This window comes from Anopheles ziemanni, unplaced genomic scaffold (assembly GCF_943734765.1).
Source record: "Anopheles ziemanni unplaced genomic scaffold, idAnoZiCoDA_A2_x.2 U_42, whole genome shotgun sequence".
Lineage (NCBI taxonomy): Eukaryota > Metazoa > Arthropoda > Insecta > Diptera > Culicidae > Anopheles > Anopheles ziemanni.
This window is the reverse complement of record NW_026689914.1, coordinates 22,642-43,425: the sequence shown is the minus strand read 5'-3', so window position 1 is coordinate 43,425 and position 20,784 is coordinate 22,642. Positions and strand designations below refer to the sequence as shown.

Here is a 20,784-nt window from a genome sequence, read left to right as displayed (position 1 = left end):
ACTTTAAGCACCTTCTAAACCTCATTTTGCATCGTCTCATTCTCTTTAAAGTCACCTTAAGCACCTTCTAAACACCATTTTGCATCGTCTCATTCTCTTTAAAGTCACCTTAAGCACCTTCTAAACACCATTTTGCATCGTCTCATTCTCTTTAAAGTCACCTTAAGCACCTTCTAAACACCATTTTGCATCGTCTCATTCTCTTTAAAGTCACCTTAAGCACCTTCTAAACACCATTTTGCATCGTCTCATTCTCTTTAAAGTCACCTTAAGCACCTTCTAAACACCATTTTGCATCGTCTCATTCTCTTAAAGTCACCTTAAGCACCTTCTAAACCTCATTTTGCATCGTCTCATTCTCTTTAAAGTCACTTTAAGCACCTTCTAAACCTCATTTTGCATCGTCTCATTCTCTTTAAAGTCACCTTAAGCACCTTCTAAACCTCATTTTGCATCGTCTCATTCTCTTTAAAGTCACCTTAAGCACCTCTAAACACCATTTTGCATCGTCTCATTCTCTTTAAAGTCACCTTAAGCACCTTCTAAACCTCATTTTGCATCGTCTCATTCTCTTTAAAGTCACTTTAAGCACCTTCTAAACCTCATTTTGCATCGTCTCATTCTCTTTAAAGTCACCTTAAGCACCTTCTAAACCTCATTTTGCATCGTCTCATTCTCTTTAAAGTCACCTTAAGCACCTTCTAAACACCATTTTGCATCGTCTCATTCTCTTTAAAGTCACTTTAAGCACCTTCTAAACCTCATTTTGCATAGTCTCATTCTCTTTAAAGTCACCTTAAGCACCTTCTAAACCTCATTTTGCATCGTCTCATTCTCTTTAAAGTCACCTTAAGCACCTTCTAAACACCATTTTGCATCGTCTCATTCTCTTTAAAGTCACTTTAAGCACCTTCTAAACACCATTTTGCATCGTCTCATTCTCTTTAAAGTCACCTTAAGCACCTTCTAAACACCATTTTGCATCGTCTCATTCTCTTTAAAGTCACCTTAAGCACCTTCTAAACCTCATTTTGCATCGTCTCATTCTCTTTAAAGTCACTGTAAGCACCTTCTAAACCTCATTTTGCATAGTCTCATTCTCTTTAAAGTCACCTTAAGCACCTTCTAAACCTCATTTTGCATCGTCTCATTCTCTTTAAAGTCACTTTAAGCACCTTCTAAACACCATTTTGCATCGTCTCATTCTCTTTAAAGTCACCTTAAGCACCTTCTAAACACCATTTTGCATCGTCTCATTCTCTTTAAAGTCACTTTAAGCACCTTCTAAACCTCATTTTGCATCGTCTCATTCTCTTTAAAGTCACCTTAAGCACCTTCTAAACACCATTTTGCATCGTCTCATTCTCTTTAAAGGCACCTTAAGCACCTTCTAAACCTCATTTTGCATCGTCTCATTCTCTTTAAAGTCACCTTAAGCACCTTCTAAACCTCATTTTGCATCGTCTCATTCTCTTTAAAGTCACCTTAAGCACCTTCTAAACACCATTTTGCATCGTCTCATTCTCTTTAAAGTCACCTTAAGCACCTTCTAAACACCATTTTGCATCGTCTCATTCTCTTTAAAGTCACCTTAAGCACCTTCTAAACACCATTTTGCATCGTCTCATTCTCTTTAAAGTCACCTTAAGCACCTTCTAAACACCATTTTGCATCGTCTCATTCTCTTTAAAGTCACCTTAAGCACCTTCTAAACACCATTTTGCATCGTCTCATTCTCTTTAAAGTCACCTTAAGCACCTTCTAAACACCATTTTTGCATCGTCTCATTCTCTTTAAAGTCACCTTAAGCACCTTCTAAACACCATTTTGCATCGTCTCATTCTCTTTAAAGTCACTTTAAGCACCTTCTAAACCTCATTTTGCATAGTCTCATTCTCTTTAAAGTCACCTTAAGCACCTTCTAAACACCATTTTGTATCGTCTCATTCTCTTTAAAGTCACCTTAAGCACCTTCTAAACCTCATTTTGCATCGTCTCATTCTCTTTAAAGTCACCTTAAGCACCTTCTAAACTTCATTTTGCATCGTCTCATTCTCTTTAAAGTCACCTTAAGCACCTTCTAAACACCATTTTGCATCGTCTCATTCTCTTTAAAGTCACCTTAAGCACCTTCTAAACACCATTTTGCATCGTCTCATTCTCTTTAAAGTCACTTAAGCACCTTCTAAACCTCATTTTGCATAGTCTCATTCTCTTTAAAGTCACCTTAAGCACCTTCTAAACACCATTTTGCATCGTCTCATTCTCTTTAAAGTCACCTTAAGCACCTTCTAAACCTCATTTTGCATCGTCTCATTCTCTTTAAAGTCACCTTAAGCACCTTCTAAACCTCATTTTGCATCGTCTCATTCTCTTTAAAGTCACCTTAAGCACCTTCTAAACACCATTTTGCATCGTCTCATTCTCTTTAAAGTCACCTTAAGCACCTTCTAAACACCATTTTGCATCGTCTCATTCTCTTTAAAGTCACCTTAAGCACCTTCTAAACCTCATTTTGCATCGTCTCATTCTCTTTAAAGTCACTTTAAGCACCTTCTAAACCTCATTTTGCATAGTCTCATTCTCTTTAAAGTCACCTTAAGCACCTTCTAAACCTCATTTTGCATCGTCTCATTCTCTTTAAAGTCACTTTAAGCACCTTCTAAACACCATTTTGCATCGTCTCATTCTCTTTAAAGTCACCTTAAGCACCTTCTAAACACCATTTTGCATCGTCTCATTCTCTTTAAAGTCACTTTAAGCACCTTCTAAACCTCATTTTGCATCGTCTCATTCTCTTTAAAGTCACCTTAAGCACCTTCTAAACACCATTTTGCATCGTCTCATTCTCTTTAAAGTCACCTTAAGCACCTTCTAAACCTCATTTTGCATCGTCTCATTCTCTTTAAAGTCACCTTAAGCACCTTCTAAACCTCATTTTGCATCGTCTCATTCTCTTTAAAGTCACCTTAAGCACCTTCTAAACACCATTTTGCATCGTCTCATTCTCTTTAAAGTCACCTTAAGCACCTTCTAAACACCATTTTGCATCGTCTCATTCTCTTTAAAGTCACTTTAAGCACCTTCTAAACACCATTTTGCATCGTCTCATTCTCTTTAAAGAGAATGAGACGATGCAAAATGGTGTTTAGAAGGTGCTTAAAGTGACTTTAAAGAGAATGAGACGATGCAAATGGTGTTTAGAGGGCTTAAGTGACTTTAAAGAGAATGAGACGATGCAAAATGGTGTTTAGAAGGTGCTTAAGGTGACTTTAAAGAGAATGAGACGATGCAAAATGTGTTTAGAAGGTGCTTAAGGTGACTTTAAAGAGAATGAGACGATGCAAAATTGAGGTTTAGAAGGTGCTTAAGGTGACTTTAAAGAGAATGAGACGATGCAAAATGGTGTTTAGAAGGTGCTTAAGGTGACTTTAAAGAGAATGAGACGATGCAAAATGAGGTTTAGAAGGTGCTTAAAGTGACTTTAAAGAGAATGAGACGATGCAAAATGGTTTTAGAAGGTGCTTAAGGTGACTTTAAAGAGAATGAGACGATGCAAAATGGTGTTTAGAAGGTGCTTAAAGTGACTTTAAAGAGAATGAGACGATGCAAAATGAGGTTTAGAAGGTGCTTAAGGTGACTTTAAAGAGAATGAGACTATGCAAAATGAGGTTTAGAAGGTGCTTAAAGTGACTTTAAAGAGAATGAGACGATGCAAAATGAGGTTTAGAAGGTGCTTAAGGTGACTTTAAAGAGAATGAGACGATGCAAAATGGTGTTTAGAAGGTGCTTAAGGTGACTTTAAAGAGAATGAGACGATGCAAAATGGTGTTTAGAAGGTGCTTAAGGTGACTTTAAAGAGAATGAGACGATGCAAAATGAGGTTTAGAAGGTGCTTAAGGTGACTTTAAAGAGAATGAGACGATGCAAAATGAGGTTTAGAAGGTGCTTAAGGTGCCTTTAAAGAGAATGAGACGATGCAAAATGGTGTTTAGAAGGTGCTTAAGGTGACTTTAAAGAGAATGAGACTATGCAAAATGAGGTTTAGAAGGTGCTTAAAGTGACTTTAAAGAGAATGAGACGATGCAAAATGGTGTTTAGAAGGTGCTTAAGGTGACTTTAAAGAGAATGAGACGATGCAAAATGGTGTTTAGAAGGTGCTTAAGGTGACTTTAAAGAGAATGAGACGATGCAAAATGAGGTTTAGAAGGTGCTTAAGGTGACTTTAAAGAGAATGAGACGATGCAAAATGAGGTTTAGAAGGTGCTTAAGGTGACTTTAAAGAGAATGAGACGATACAAAATTGTTTTTTAGAAGGTGCTTAAGGTGACTTTAAAGAGAATGAGACTATGCAAAATGAGGTTTAGAAGGTGCTTAAAGTGACTTTAAAGAGAATGAGACGATGCAAAATGGTGTTTAGAAGGTGCTTAAGGTGACTTTAAAGAGAATGAGACGATGCAAAATGGTGTTTAGAAGGTGCTTAAGGTGACTTTAAAGAGAATGAGACGATGCAAAATGGTGTTTAGAAGGTGCTTAAGGTGACTTTAAAGAGAATGAGACGATGCAAAATGGTGTTTAGAAGGTGCTTAAGGTGACTTTAAAGAGAATGAGACGATGCAAAATGGTGTTTAGAAGGTGCTTAAGGTGACTTTAAAGAGAATGAGACGATGCAAAATGGTGTTTAGAAGGTGCTTAAGGTGACTTTAAAGAGAATGAGACGATGCAAAATGGTGTTTAGAAGGTGCTTAAGGTGACTTTAAAGAGAATGAGACGATGCAAAATGAGGTTTAGAAGGTGCTTAAGGTGACTTTAAAGAGAATGAGACGATGCAAAATGAGGTTTAGAAGGTGCTTAAGGTGCCTTTAAAGAGAATGAGACGATGCAAAATGGTGTTTAGAAGGTGCTTAAGGTGACTTTAAAGAGAATGAGACTATGCAAAATGAGGTTTAGAAGGTGCTTAAAGTGACTTTAAAGAGAATGAGACGATGCAAAATGGTGTTTAGAAGGTGCTTAAGGTGACTTTAAAGAGAATGAGACGATGCAAAATGGTGTTTAGAAGGTGCTTAAAGTGACTTTAAAGAGAATGAGACGATGCAAAATGAGGTTTAGAAGGTGCTTAAGGTGACTTTAAAGAGAATGAGACTATGCAAAATGAGGTTTAGAAGGTGCTTACAGTGACTTTAAAGAGAATGAGACGATGCAAAATGAGGTTTAGAAGGTGCTTAAGGTGACTTTAAAGAGAATGAGACGATGCAAAATGGTGTTTAGAAGGTGCTTAAGGTGACTTTAAAGAGAATGAGACGATGCAAAATGGTGTTTAGAAGGTGCTTAAAGTGACTTTAAAGAGAATGAGACGATGCAAAATGGTGTTTAGAAGGTGCTTAAGGTGACTTTAAAGAGAATGAGACGATGCAAAATGAGGTTTAGAAGGTGCTTAAGGTGACTTTAAAGAGAATGAGACTATGCAAAATGAGGTTTAGAAGGTGCTTAAAGTGACTTTAAAGAGAATGAGACGATGCAAAATGGTGTTTAGAAGGTGCTTAAGGTGACTTTAAAGAGAATGAGACGATGCAAAATGAGGTTTAGAAGGTGCTTAAGGTGACTTTAAAGAGAATGAGACGATGCAAAATGAGGTTTAGAAGGTGCTTAAAGTGACTTTAAAGAGAATGAGACGATGCAAAATGAGGTTTAGAAGGTGCTTAAGGTGACTTTAAAGAGAATGAGACGATGCAAAATGGTGTTTAGAAGGTGCTTAAGGTGACTTTAAAGAGAATGAGACGATGCAAAATGAGGTTTAGAAGGTGCTTAAGGTGACTTTAAAGAGAATGAGACGATGCAAAATGAGGTTTAGAAGGTGCTTAAAGTGACTTTAAAGAGAATGAGACGATGCAAAATGAGGTTTAGAAGGTGCTTAAGGTGACTTTAAAGAGAATGAGACGATGCAAAATGGTGTTTAGAAGGTGCTTAAGGTGACTTTAAAGAGAATGAGACGATGCAAAATGGTGTTTAGAAGGTGCTTAAGGTGACTTTAAAGAGAATGAGACGATGCAAAATGGTGTTTAGAAGGTGCTTAAGGTGACTTTAAAGAGAATGAGACGATGCAAAATGGTGTTTAGAAGGTGCTTAAGGTGACTTTAAAGAGAATGAGACGATGCAAAATGGTGTTTAGAAGGTGCTTAAGGTGACTTTAAAGAGAATGAGACGATGCAAAATGAGGTTTAGAAGGTGCTTAAAGTGACTTTAAAGAGAATGAGACGATGCAAAATGGTGTTTAGAAGGTGCTTAAAGTGACTTTAAAGAGAATGAGACGATGCAAAATGGTGTTTAGGAGGTGCTTAAAGTGACTTTAAAGAGAATGAGACGATGCAAAATGAGGTTTAGAAGGTGCTTAAAGTGACTTTAAAGAGAATGAGACGATGCAAAATGGTGTTTAGAAGGTGCTTAAGGTGACTTTAAAGAGAATGAGACGATGCAAAATGGTGTTTAGAAGTGCTTAAGGTGACTTTAAAGAGAATGAGACGATGCAAAATGGTGTTTAGAAGGTGCTTAAGGTGACTTTAAAGAGAATGAGACGATGCAAAATGGTGTTTAGAAGGTGCTTAAGGTGACTTTAAAGAGAATGAGACGATGCAAAATGGTGTTTAGAAGGTGCTTAAGGTGACTTTAAAGAGAATGAGACGATGCAAAATGAGGTTTAGAAGGTGCTTAAGGTGACTTTAAAGAGAATGAGACGATGCAAAATGGTGTTTAGAAGGTGCTTAAGTGACTTTAAAGAGAATGAGACGATGCAAAATGGTGTTTAGAAGGTGCTTAAGGTGACTTTAAAGAGAATGAGACGATGCAAAATGGTGTTTAGAAGGTGCTTAAGGTGACTTTAAAGAGAATGAGACGATGCAAAATGGTGTTTAGAAGGTGCTTAAGGTGACTTTAAAGAGAATGAGACGATGCAAAATGAGGTTTAGAAGGTGCTTAAAGTGACTTTAAAGAGAATGAGACGATGCAAAATGGTGTTTAGAAGGTGCTTAAGGTGACTTTAAAGAGAATGAGACGATGCAAAATGGTGTTTAGAAGGTGCTTAAAGTGACTTTAAAGAGAATGAGACGATGCAAAATGAGGTTTAGAAGGTGCTTAAGGTGACTTTAAAGAGAATGAGACTATGCAAAATGAGGTTTAGAAGGTGCTTAAAGTGACTTTAAAGAGAATGAGACGATGCAAAATGGTGTTTAGAAGGTGCTTAAGGTGACTTTAAAGAGAATGAGACGATGCAAAATGGTGTTTAGAAGGTGCTTAAGGTGACTTTAAAGAGAATGAGACGATGCAAAATGGTGTTTAGAAGGTGCTTAAGGTGACTTTAAAGAGAATGAGACGATGCAAAATGAGGTTTAGAAGGTGCTTAAAGTGACTTTAAAGAGAATGAGACGATGCAAAATGAGGTTTAGAAGGTGCTTAAGGTGACTTTAAAGAGAATGAGACGATGCAAAATGGTGTTTAGAAGGTGCTTAAGGTGACTTTAAAGAGAATGAGACGATGCAAAATGGTGTTTAGAAGGTGCTTAAGGTGACTTAAAGAGAATGAGACGATGCAAAATGGTGTTTAGAAGGTGCTTAAGGTGACTTTAAAGAGAATGAGACGATGCAAAATGGTGTTTAGAAGGTGCTTAAGGTGACTTTAAAGAGAATGAGACGATGCAAAATGGTGTTTAGAAGGTGCTTAAGGTGACTTTAAAGAGAATGAGACGATGCAAAATGAGGTTTAGAAGGTGCTTAAGGTGACTTTAAAGAGAATGAGACGATGCAAAATGAGGTTTAGAAGGTGCTTAAGGTGACTTTAAAGAGAATGAGACGATGCAAAATGGTGTTTAGAAGGTGCTTAAGGTGACTTTAAAGAGAATGAGACTATGCAAAATGAGGTTTAGAAGGTGCTTAAAGTGACTTTAAAGAGAATGAGACGATGCAAAATGGTGTTTAGAAGGGTGCTTAAGGTGACTTTAAAGAGAATGAGACGATGCAAAATGGTGTTTAGAAGGTGCTTAAAGTGACTTTAAAGAGAATGAGACGATGCAAAATGAGGTTTAGAAGGTGCTTAAGGTGACTTTAAAGAGAATGAGACTATGCAAAATGAGGTTTAGAAGGTGCTTAAAGTGACTTTAAACAGAATGAGACGATGCAAAATGGTGTTTAGAAGGTGCTTAAAGTGACTTTAAAGAGAATGAGACGATGCAAAATGGTGTTTAGAAGGTGCTTAAAGTGACTTTAAAGAGAATGAGACGATGCAAAATGAGGTTTAGAAGGTGCTTAAGGTGACTTTAAAGAGAATGAGACTATGCAAAATGAGGTTTAGAAGGTGCTTAAAGTGACTTAAAAGAGAATGAGACGATGCAAAATGGTGTTTAGAAGGTGCTTAAGGTGACTTAAAGAGAATGAGACGATGCAAAATGGTGTTTAGAAGGTGCTTAAGGTGACTTTAAAGAGAATGAGACGATGCAAAATGAGGTTTAGAAGGTGCTTAAGGTGACTTTAAAGAGAATGAGACGATGCAAAATGAGGTTTAGAAGGTGCTTAAAGTGACTTTAAAGAGAATGAGACGATGCAAAATGAGGTTTAGAAGGTGTTTAAGGTGACTTTAAAGAGAATGAGACGATGCAAAATGGTGTTTAGAAGGTGCTTAAGGTGACTTTAAAGAGAATGAGACGATGCAAAATGGTGTTTAGAAGGTGCTTAAAGTGACTTTAAAGGGAATGAGACGATGCAAAATGGTGTTTAGAAGGTGCTTAAGGTGACTTTAAAGAGAATGAGACGATGCAAAATGAGGTTTAGAAGGTGCTTAAGGTGACTTTAAAGAGAATGAGACGATGCAAAATGGTGTTTAGAAGGTGCTTAAGGTGACTTTAAAGAGAATGAGACGATGCAAAATGGTGTTTAGAAGGTGCTTAAGGTGACTTTAAAGAGAATGAGACGATGCAAAATGGTGTTTAGAAGGTGCTTAAGGTGACTTTAAAGAGAATGAGACGATGCAAAATGGTGTTTAGAAGGTGCTTAAGGTGACTTTAAAGAGAATGAAACGATGCAAAATGAGGTTTAGAAGGTGCTTAAAGTGACTTTAAAGAGAATGCGACGATGCAAAATGGTGTTTAGAAGGTGCTTAAGGTGACTTTAAAGAGAATGAGACGATGCAAAATGGTGTTTATAAGGTGCTTAAAGTGACTTTAAAGAGAATGAGACGATGCAAAATGGTGTTTAGAAGGTGCTTAAAGTGACTTTAAAGAGAATGAGACGATGCAAAATGGTGTTTAGAAGGTGCTTAAAGTGACTTTAAAGAGAATGAGACGATGCAAAATGAGGTTTAGAAGGTGCTTAAAGTGACTTTAAAGAGAATGAGACGATGCAAAATGGTGTTTAGAAGGTGCTTAAGGTGACTTTAAAGAGAATGAGACGATGCAAAATGGTGTTTAGAAGGTGCTTAAAGTGACTTTAAAGAGAATGAGACGATGCAAAATAAGGTTTAGAAGGTGCTTAAAGTGACTTTAAAGAGAATGAGACGATGCAAAATGGTGTTTAGAAGGTGCTTAAGGTGACTTTAAAGAGAATGAGACGATGCAAAATGGTGTTTAGAAGGTGCTTAAGGTGACTTTAAAGAGAATGAGACGATGCAAAATGGTGTTTAGAAGGTGCTTAAAGTGACTTTAAAGAGAATGAGACGATGCAAAATGGTGTTTAGAAGGTGCTTAAGGTGACTTTAAAGAGAATGAGACGATGCAAAATGGTGTTTAGAAGGTGCTTAAAGTGACTTTAAAGAGAATGAGACGATGCAAAATGAGGTTTAGAAGGTGCTTAAGGTGACTTTAAAGAGAATGAGACGATGCAAAATGGTGTTTAGAAGGTGCTTAAAGTGACTTTAAAGAGAATGAGACGATGCAAAATGGTGTTTAGAAGGTGCTTAAGGTGACTTTAAAGAGAATGAGACGATGCAAAATGAGGTTTAGAAGGTGCTTAAGGTGACTTTAAAGAGAATGAGACGATGCAAAATGGTGTTTAGAAGGTGCTTAAAGTGACTTTAAAGAGAATGAGACGATGCAAAATGGTGTTTAGAAGGTGCTTAAGGTGACTTTAAAGAGAATGAGACGATGCAAAATGGTGTTTAGAAGGTGCTTAAAGTGACTTTAAAGAGAATGAGACGATGCAAAATGGTGTTTAGAAGGTGCTTAAGGTGACTTTAAAGAGAATGAGACGATGCAAAATGGTGTTTAGAAGGTGCTTAAGGTGACTTTATAGAGAATGAGACGATGCAAAATGAGGTTTAGAAGGTGCTTAAGGTGACTTTAAAGAGAATGAGACGATGCAAAATGGTGTTTAGAAGGTGCTTAAGGTGACTTTAAAGAGAATGAGACGATGCAAAATGAGGTTTAGAAGGTGCTTAAGGTGACTTTAAAGAGAATGAGACGATGCAAAATGGTGTTTAGAAGGTGCTTAAAGTGACTTTAAAGAGAATGAGACGATGCAAAATGGTGTTTAGAAGGTGCTTAAAGTGACTTTAAAGAGAATGAGACGATGCAAAATGGTGTTTAGAAGGTGCTTAAGGTGACTTTAAAGAGAATGAGACGATGCAAAATGGTGTTTAGAAGGTGCTTAAGGTGACTTTAAAGAGAATGAGACGATGCAAAATGGTGTTTAGAAGGTGCTTAAGGTGACTTTAAAGAGAATGAGACGATGCAAAATGAGGTTTAGAAGGTGCTTAAGGTGACTTTAAAGAGAATGAGACGATGCAAAATGAGGTTTAGAAGGTGCTTAAAGTGACTTTAAAGAGAATGAGACGATGCAAAATGGTGTTTAGAAGGTGCTTAAAGTGACTTTAAAGAGAATGAGACGATGCAAAATGGTGTTTAGAAGGTGCTTAAGGTGACTTTAAAGAGAATGAGACGATGCAAAATGGTGTTTAGAAGGTGCTTAAAGTGACTTTAAAGAGAATGAGACGATGCAAAATGAGGTTTAGAAGGTGCTTAAGGTGACTTTAAAGAGAATGAGACGATGCAAAATGAGGTTTAGAAGGTGCTTAAAGTGACTTAAAGAGAATGAGACGATGCAAAATGGTGTTTAGAAGGTGCTTAAAGTGACTTTAAAGAGAATGAGACGATGCAAAATGGTGTTTAGAAGGTGCTTAAAGTGACTTTAAAGAGAATGAGACGATGCAAAATGAGGTTTAGAAGGTGCTTAAGGTGACTTTAAAGAGAATGAGACGATGCAAAATGGTGTTTAGAAGGTGCTTAAAGTGACTTTAAAGAGAATGAGACGATGCAAAATGGTGTTTAGAAGGTGCTTAAGGTGACTTTAAAGAGAATGAGACGATGCAAAATGGTGTTTAGAAGGTGCTTAAAGTGACTTTAAAGAGAATGAGACGATGCAAAATGAGGTTTAGAAGGTGCTTAAGGTGACTTTAAAGAGAATGAGACTATGCAAAATGAGGTTTAGAAGGTGCTTAAAGTGACTTTAAAGAGAATGAGACGATGCAAAATGGTGTTTAGAAGGTGCTTAAGGTGACTTTAAAGAGAATGAGACGATGCAAAATGGTGTTTAGAAGGTGCTTAAGGTGACTTTAAAGAGAATGAGACGATGCAAAATGGTGTTTAGAAGGTGCTTAAGGTGACTTTAAAGAGAATGAGACGATGCAAAATGAGGTTTAGAAGGTGCTTAAAGTGACTTTAAAGAGAATGAGACGATGCAAAATGGTGTTTAGAAGGTGCTTAAAGTGACTTTAAAGAGAATGAGACGATGCAAAATGGTGTTTAGAAGGTGCTTAAAGTGACTTTAAAGAGAATGAGACGATGCAAAATGAGGTTTAGAAGGTGCTTAAGGTGACTTTAAAGAGAATGAGACTATGCAAAATGAGGTTTAGAAGGTGCTTAAAGTGACTTTAAAGAGAATGAGACGATGCAAAATGGTGTTTAGAAGGTGCTTAAGGTGACTTTAAAGAGAATGAGACGATGCAAAATGGTGTTTAGAAGGTGCTTAAGGTGACTTTAAAGAGAATGAGACGATGCAAAATGGTGTTTAGAAGGTGCTTAAGGTGACTTTAAAGAGAATGAGACGATGCAAAATGGTGTTTAGAAGGTGCTTAAGGTGACTTTAAAGAGAATGAGACGATGCAAAATGAGGTTTAGAAGGTGCTTAAGGTGACTTTAAAGAGAATGAGACGATGCAAAATGAGGTTTAGAAGGTGCTTAAAGTGACTTTAAAGAGAATGAGACGATGCAAAATGAGGTTTAGAAGGTGCTTAAGGTGACTTTAAAGAGAATGAGACGATGCAAAATGGTGTTTAGAAGGTGCTTAAGGTGACTTTAAAGAGAATGAGACGATGCAAAATGGTGTTTAGAAGGTGCTTAAGGTGACTTTAAAGAGAATGAGACGATGCAAAATGGTGTTTTGAAGGTGCTTAAGGTGACTTTAAAGAGAATGAGACGATGCAAAATGGTGTTTAGAAGGTGCTTAAGGTGACTTTAAAGAGAATGAGACGATGCAAAATGGTGTTTAGAAGGTGCTTAAGGTGACTTTAAAGAGAATGAGACGATGCAAATTGAGGTTTAGAAGGTGCTTAAGGTGACTTTAAAGAGAATGAAACGATGCAAAATGGTGTTTAGAAGGTGCTTAAAGTGACTTTAAAGAGAATGAGACGATGCAAAATGGTGTTTAGAAGGTGCTTAAGGTGACTTTAAAGAGAATGAGACGATGCAAAATGGTGTTTAGAAGGTGCTTAAGGTGACTTTAAAGAGAATGAGACGATGCAAAATGGTGTTTAGAAGGTGCTTAAGGTGACTTTAAAGAGAATGAGACGATGCAAAATGGTGTTTAGAAGGTGCTTAAGGTGACTTTAAAGAGAATGAGACGATGCAAAATGAGGTTTAGAAGGTGCTTAAGGTGACTTTAAAGAGAATGAGACGATGCAAAATGAGGTTTAGAAGGTGCTTAAAGTGACTTTAAAGAGAATGAGACGATGCAAAATGGTGTTTAGAAGGTGCTTAAAGTGACTTTAAAGAGAATGAGACGATGCAAAATGGTGTTTAGAAGGTGCTTAAGGTGACTTTAAAGAGAATGAGACGATGCAAAATGAGGTTTAGAAGGTGCTTAAAGTGACTTTAAAGAGAATGAGACGATGCAAAATGGTGTTTAGAAGGTGCTTAAAGTGACTTTAAAGAGAATGAGACGATGCAAAATGGTGTTTAGAAGGTGCTTAAGGTGACTTTAAAGAGAATGAGACGATGCAAAATGGTGTTTAGAAGGTGCTTAAGGTGACTTTAAAGAGAATGAGACGATGCAAAATGGTGTTTAGAAGGTGCTTAAGGTGACTTTAAAGAGAATGAGACGATGCAAAATGAGGTTTAGAAGTTCTTTAAAGTCACTTTAAAGAGAATGAGACGATGCAAAATGGTGTTTAGAAGGTGCTTAAGGTGACTTTAAAGAGAATGAGACGATGCAAAATGGTGTTTAGAAGGTGCTTAAAGTGACTTTAAAGAGAATGAGACGATGCAAAATGGTGTTTAGAAGGTGCTTAAGGTGACTTTAAAGAGAATGAGACGATGCAAAATGGTGTTTAGAAGGTGCTTAAGGTGACTTTAAAGAGAATGAGACGATGCAAAATGGTGTTTAGAAGGTGCTTAAAGTGACTTTAAAGAGAATGAGACGATGCAAAATGGTGTTTAGAAGGTGCTTAAGGTGACTTTAAAGAGAATGAGACGATGCAAAATGAGGTTTAGAAGGTGCTTAAGGTGACTTTAAAGAGAATGAGACGATGCAAAATGGTGTTTAGAAGGTGCTTAAAGTGACTTTAAAGAGAATGAGACGATGCAAAATGAGGTTTAGAAGGTGCTTAAGGTGACTTTAAAGAGAATGAGACGATGCAAAATGGTGTTTAGAAGGTGCTTAAAGTGACTTTAAAGAGAATGAGACGATGCAAAATGGTGTTTAGAAGGTGCTTAAGGTGACTTTAAAGAGAATGAGACGATGCAAAATGAGGTTTAGAAGGTGCTTAAGGTGACTTTAAAGAGAATGAGACGATGCAAAATGGTGTTTAGAAGGTGCTTAAAGTGACTTTAAAGAGAATGAGACGATGCAAAATGAGGTTTAGAAGGTGCTTAAGGTGACTTTAAAGAGAATGAGACGATGCAAAATGGTGTTTAGAAGGTGCTTAAAGTGACTTTAAAGAGAATGAGACGATGCAAAATGGTGTTTAGAAGGTGCTTAAAGTGACTTTAAAGAGAATGAGACGATGCAAAATGAGGTTTAGAAGGTGCTTAAGGTGACTTTAAAGAGAATGAGACGATGCAAAATGGTGTTTAGAAGGTGCTTAAAGTGACTTTAAAGAGAATGAGACGATGCAAAATGGTGTTTAGAAGGTGCTTAAGGTGACTTTAAAGAGAATGAGACGATGCAAAATGGTGTTTAGAAGGTGCTTAAAGTGACTTTAAAGAGAATGAGACGATGCAAAATGGTGTTTAGAAGGTGCTTAAGGTGACTTTAAAGAGAATGAGACGATGCAAAATGAGGTTTAGAAGGTGCTGAAAGTGACTGTAAAGAGAATGAGACGATGCAAAATGAGGTTTAGAAGGTGCTTAAAGTGACTTTAAAGAGAATGAGACGATGCAAGATGAGGTTTAGAAGGTGCTTAAAGTGACTTTAAAGAGAATGAGACGATGCAAAATGGTGGTTAGAAGGTGCTGAAAGTGACTTTAAAGAGAATGAGACGATGCAAAATGAGGTTTAGAAGGTGCTTAAAGTGACTTTAAAGAGAATGAGACGATGCAAAATGGTGTTTAGAAGGTGCTTAAAGTGACTTTAAAGAGAATGAGACGATGCAAAATGGTGTTTAGAAGGTGCTTAAAGAGACTTTAAAGAGAATGAGACGATGCAACATGGTGTTTAGAAGGTGCTTAAAGTGACTTTAGAATGAATAAGACGATGCAAAATGAGGTTTAGAAGGTGCTTAAAGTGACTTTAAAGAGAATGAGACGATGCAAAATGAGGTTTAGAAGATGCTTAAAGTGACTTTAAAGAGAATGAGACGATGCAAAATGAGGTTTAGAAGGTGCTGAAAGTGAGTTTAAAGAGAATGAGACGATGCAAAATGGTGTTTAGAAGGTGCTGAAAGTGACTTTAAAGAGAATGAGACGATGCAAAATGGTGTTTAGAAGGTGCTTAAAGTGACTTTAAAGAGAATGAGACGATGGAAAATGGTGTTTGGAAGGTGTTTAAAGTGACGTTAGAGAGAATGAGACGATGCAAAATGGTGTTTAGAAGGTGCTTAAAGTGACTTTAGAGAGAATGAGACGATGCAAAATGGTGTTTAGAAGGTGCTTTAAGTGACTTTAAAGAGAATGAAACGATGCAAAATGAGGTTTAGAAGGTGCTTAAAGTGACTTTAAAGAGAATTAGACGATGCAAAATGAGGTTTAGAAGGTGCTTAAAGTGACGTTAAAGAGAATGAGACGATGCAAAATGAGGTTTAGAAGGTGCTTAAAGTGACTTTAAAGAGAATGCGACGATGCAAAATGAGGTTTAGAAGGTGCTTAAAGTGACGTTAAAGAGAATGAGACGATGCAAAATGGTGTTTAGAAGGTGTTTAAAGTGACGTTAGAGAGAATGAGACGATGCAAAATGGTGTTTAGAAGGTGCTTAAAGTGACTTTAAAGAGAATGAGACGATGCAAAATGAGGTTTAGAAGGTGCTTAAAGTGACTTTAACGAGAATGAGACGATGCAAAATGGTGTTTAGAAGGTGCTTAAAGTGACTTTAAAGAGAATGAGACGATGCAAAATGAGGTTGAGAAGGTGCTTAAAGTGACTTTAAAGAGAATGAGACGATGCAAAATGAGGTTTAGAAGGTGCTTAAAGTGACTTTAAAGAGAATGAGACGATGCAAAATGGTGTTTAGAAGGTGCTTAAAGTGACTTTAAAGAGAATGAGACGATGCAAAATGGTGTTTAGAAGGTGCTTAAAGTGACTTTAAAGAGAATGAGACGATGCAAAATGAGTTTTAGAAGGTGCTTAAAGTGACTTTAAAGAGAATGAGACGATGCAAAATGAGGTTTAGAAGGTGCTTAAAGTGACTTTAAAGAGAATGAGACGATGCAAAATGAGGTTTAGAAGGTGCTTAAAGTGACTTTGAAGAGAATAAGACGATGCAAAATGGTGTTAAGAAGGTGCTTAAAGTGACTTTAAAGAGAATGAGACGATGCAAAATGGTGTTTAGAAGGTGCTTAAAGTGACTTTAAAGAGAATGAGACGATGCAAAATGAGGTTTAGAAGGTGCTTGAAGTGAATTTAGAGAGTCTGAGACGATGAAAAATGAGGTTAAGAAGGTCCTTAAAGTGACTTTAGAGAGAATGAGACGATGCAAAATGGTGTTTAGAAGGTGCTTAAAGTGACTTTAAAGAGAATGAGACGATGCAAAATGGTGTTTAGAAGGTGCTTAAAGTGACTTTAGAGAGAATGAGACGATGCAAAATGGTGTTTAGAAGGTGCTTAAAGTGACTTTAGAGAGAATGAGACGATGCAAAATGAGGTTTAAAAGGTCCTTAAAGTGACTTTAGAGAGAATGAGACGATGCAAAATGGTGTTTAGAAGGTGCTTAAAATGACTTTAAAGTGAATAAGACGATGCAAAATGGTGTTTAGAAGGTGCTTAAAGTGACTTTAAAGAGAATGAGACGATGCAAAATGAGATTTAGAAGGTGCTTAAAGTGACTTTAAAGAGAATGAGACGATGCAAAATGGTGTTTAGAAGGTGCTTAAAGTGACTTTAGAGAGAATGAGACGATGCAAAATGAGGTTTAGAAGGTGCTTAAAGTGACTTTAAAGAGAATGAGACGATGCAAAATGGTGTTTAGAAGGTGCTTAAAGTGACTTTAAAGAGAATGAGACGATGCAAAATGAGGTTTAGAAGGTGCTTAAAGTGACTTTAAAGAGAATGAGACGATGCAAAATGGTGTTTAGAAGGTGCTTAAAGTGACTTTAAAGAGAATGAGACGATTTAAAATGAGGTTTAGAAGGTGCTTAAAGTGACTTTAAAGAGAATGAGACGATGCAAAATGAGGTTTAGAAGGTGCTTAAAGTGACTGTTGCGTATTCAAATTGGGTTGCGCCGAAATGTAGGCAATCCCAGAATTAGTTAGATTAGTTTCGAAGTTCGAATTGGCACTTCGAAGTTCGAAGTGGCATTGATCCACGTACGTATGAATGGCAACGATACATGAATGGGACAGAACGAATGGCGAAGAGGTATAGCAAAAAAAGTATTGAATTGAACGGAGTAGTCCATTCAGGCCTTTTGCCAAGGGAACCGCAGTTAGACATCACTAATGCAACTCGTCGCCGATTAGGGTCGTTTCATTCAGAAATTTGAAAATATATGGATTACTTGGAAAAGAAAAACATCCGTTTTGTGTGTTATACTTTACAAGCTTTAAGATCCTGTAAAGAGACCGACCCACGGTATCTCTTGTAGGACACCTTCTAGCACGCCAAGTTTTCTATCGTATTAGTTTTGGAGATTATTGGGAGCTGTGACCTGTTGGCATGCCCATCGGTCCCAGTCTGGCTAATACTCCACACTGAGTGTTGGTACCGTGCGTACCAACTCAGACGCGCACACTCCGGTCACAAGCGATTGCGACCGACCTGACGGCAAGCTCGAACATTTGGTCCTTCGAACCGGATCCTGATCCCACGTGGGATCATCCGCGAACATTCGAGTAAATCGGGTCGAAAGTAAAACGCGTCGTTCGAATACCGCGAATATAGTGTGTGTGTAGTGTGAAGCACAGTTCAAGGCTTCAAAATGCCCAAGGCTAAGTCATCGGACTCTCTGCGGCATCGCATGAACTACGTTCAGCGTAAGGTGGAGAAATTGAGTGCAGAAATGGACGACGAAAAGGCAGCTGGCACCCGCCCTACGGAAGCAGTCATCAAATTACGCAGCAGCATCTTGGAGCGTTGCAGAGTGCAGTACGAGGAGCTTCACGTCGAGAGGTTGGAGTTAGCAACAGTGGATGAATACGAGAAGCACGACAACCGGCTTATTGCGTTCGAAGCTCTCGTAGAGGGAATCCAATTAACTTTGCTCGCAAGCAATCCGGAGAAAAAGTGCGATGTGCCTCCTACACAGAGTGTGCACTTACCAATGCCAATACCCACATTTGATGGGCAATATAAAAATTGGCCCAAATTTAAACAGTTGTTCAGCGATCTTCTGGCTCGCACAAACCATTCAGATGCAGTGAAACTGCACAACCTCAATGGAGCATTGGTTGGAGAAGCGGCAGGCATATTGAATGCCAGTATGATATGTAATAACAACTTTGCGACTGCCTGGCAGCTCCTAACCAACCGGTACGAAAATCCCCGAGTGATTGTGGAATCTCACATTGCGGGATTGCTCGCCTTGAAACGACTGGATAAGGAGTCATCCAAAGGATTGCGGGCACTTGTCGAGACGTGCAGAATGCACACTGATGGGCTTGCTCAAATGGGAAAGCCACTCGACGACACGAGCGCTCTAATAATCAACCAACTAGTGGTATCGTGCTTAGATCCAGACACACGGAAGCTTTGGGAGCGGACACTAAACCACGGCGAATTTCCAAATCTGACGGAAACGCTGCAATTCATCCAGACCCAAAGTGAAGTGTTAGAAAGATGCTCAATTGGAGGACCCAGCAATATACGAGTGAAGAGTGCGAGAGTGTGTACAGTCGCGGAAAATGGTTGTGAGGTTTGCCACGAAGAACAACATCCATTATACAAATGCAGCAAGTTCTTGGAGATGGACGCACAGCAGCGGATCGACAAGGTAACCAGCCTCAAGCGTTGCCTCAGATGTCTCGCTAAAGGGCACAACAAGCGAGAATGCAAATCTAAGTGGTTCTGCAAGGAATGCAGGAAGGACCATCATTATTTGCTGCACCTTGTTCGAGTGGAAAAGCAGCTCCAACCAACAACTAGTGTGGACCAAGGTTCGGTAAGCATGCAGTGCTCAAATACGGCGAACGCGACAGTATTGTTGTCCACAGCAGTTATTTTAGTGATCGACCGATCAGGCAAGGCTCATGAAGCAAGAGCCCTAATAGACAGCGGCTCGCAGTTAAACTTTATTTCGGCAAGCATGGCCCAACTGCTTCGATTGCCAATAAAATCGGCTCATGTTTCACTCGTTGGAGTCGGCGCTGAACCTGTGACTACAGCAAAGCAGAAAGTGGTAGCCATAGTCAAATCAAGATGCTCAGACTATACGGCAACCATCGAATGCATGGTGTTGCCTAAACCAACGGCTGAGCTACCAGTAGTGACCGTTCCTGGTTTGTGGAAAATTCCGGAAGGAATTGCGTTAGCAGATCCTACATTCTTCCATAGTCGGCGAGTCGACATGATCCTGGGAGCGGAACTATTCGCTGAGTTGCTACATACAGGGAAAATCCAGCTAGGTGAGAACCAACCAACATTAATCAATTCCGTCTTTGGTTGGATCGTCAGCGGCAAGGTCGACCCATCACCACCAGTCCAAGCCAACAACGCAGTCGTCTTGACCAGCATCGAAACGCTAATGGAGAGGTTCTTCGCGATTGAGGATGCAGACACCAACAACAACTTGACCATCGAGGAAACAGCGTGTGAGAACTTCTACAGAGAGACGACAACACGCCACGACGATGGGAAGTTTGTGGTTCGCTTGCCACAAAAGGCCGACATGATAAATTCACTGGGTGAGTCAAAATCAATGGCAACTAAACGTTTGTTAGCAATTGAAAAACGATTGGATAAAGAACCTGGTACTCGTGAGGCATATACCGCATTCATGAAGGAGTACGAAGAGCTGGGACACATGAGTGTTGTATCAAAGGAAGGTGATGGGCACAGCACCGCGTATTATATGCCACATCATCCAGTGTTTAAGGCAGATAGCAGCACCACCAAGTGTCGTGTGGTTTTCGACGCTTCAGCCAAATCATCAAGCGGTATATCACTGAATGACACACTCATGGTAGGTCCAACTCTTCAGCAAGAAGCAACAACAATTTTAATCCGTTTTCGGACGAAGCCAATAGCTCTCACAGCCGACATAGCTAAAATGTATCGGCAGATTTGGGTACATCCGTCAGATCGACATCTGCAGAGAATATTGTGGCGACCATCGAGAGACATGCCTATTCAGGAGTATGAACTGAATACGGTAACATATGGCACTGCAGCGGCACCATATCTTGCAATAAAATCGCTGCAGCAAACCGCCGTAGATCATGGTGCAGAATTCCCTCAAGCAGCAGCCAAAATGTCCGATTTTTACGTCGACGATTTTATTTCGGGAGAAACCACTGTTGAAGCCGCAAAGACACTACAGCGGGAAGTTATTGATATGGTTGCTAAGGCTGGCTTCTGTTTGCGAAAATGGGCATCGAACAATCCGAATGTTCTACAAGGCATAAACGAAGAATCTTTGGCCAGTCCCTTGCTACAAGATGAATCCGAAGCAGCGCTTTCTACACTCGGGATGATCTGGGAACCAAATGCGGATACATTTCGTGTTAAAATAAACATCTCCGAAACTGGCAACACGAAGCGATCGATATTATCACAAATCGCTCGTAGTTTTGATCCGTTGGGACTGCTAGACCCAGTGAAGGCACTAGCTAAGCAATTGATGCAGAAAATATGGAGTTTGAAGACAACAGAGAAGAAGAGATGGGGCTGGGATGATGAAGTACCCCCCTTAATTCATCAAGAATGGAGTAAGATTTGTTGTCAGCT

The 20,784-nt window shown here is 38.7% G+C and overlaps 1 protein-coding gene across 1 annotated transcript; it reads left to right on the top strand.

Annotated features, from left to right (window-relative positions):
- Nucleotides 1–19,405: 19,405 nt before the first annotated feature.
- Nucleotides 19,406–20,020, top strand: LOC131292798 (uncharacterized; the record flags this gene model as incomplete). Its single annotated transcript, XM_058320881.1, has 1 exon — nucleotides 19,406–20,020. A coding segment is annotated over exon 1 (615 nt), but the record flags the coding sequence as incomplete, so codon positions are not given.
- Nucleotides 20,021–20,784: the final 764 nt, after the last annotated feature.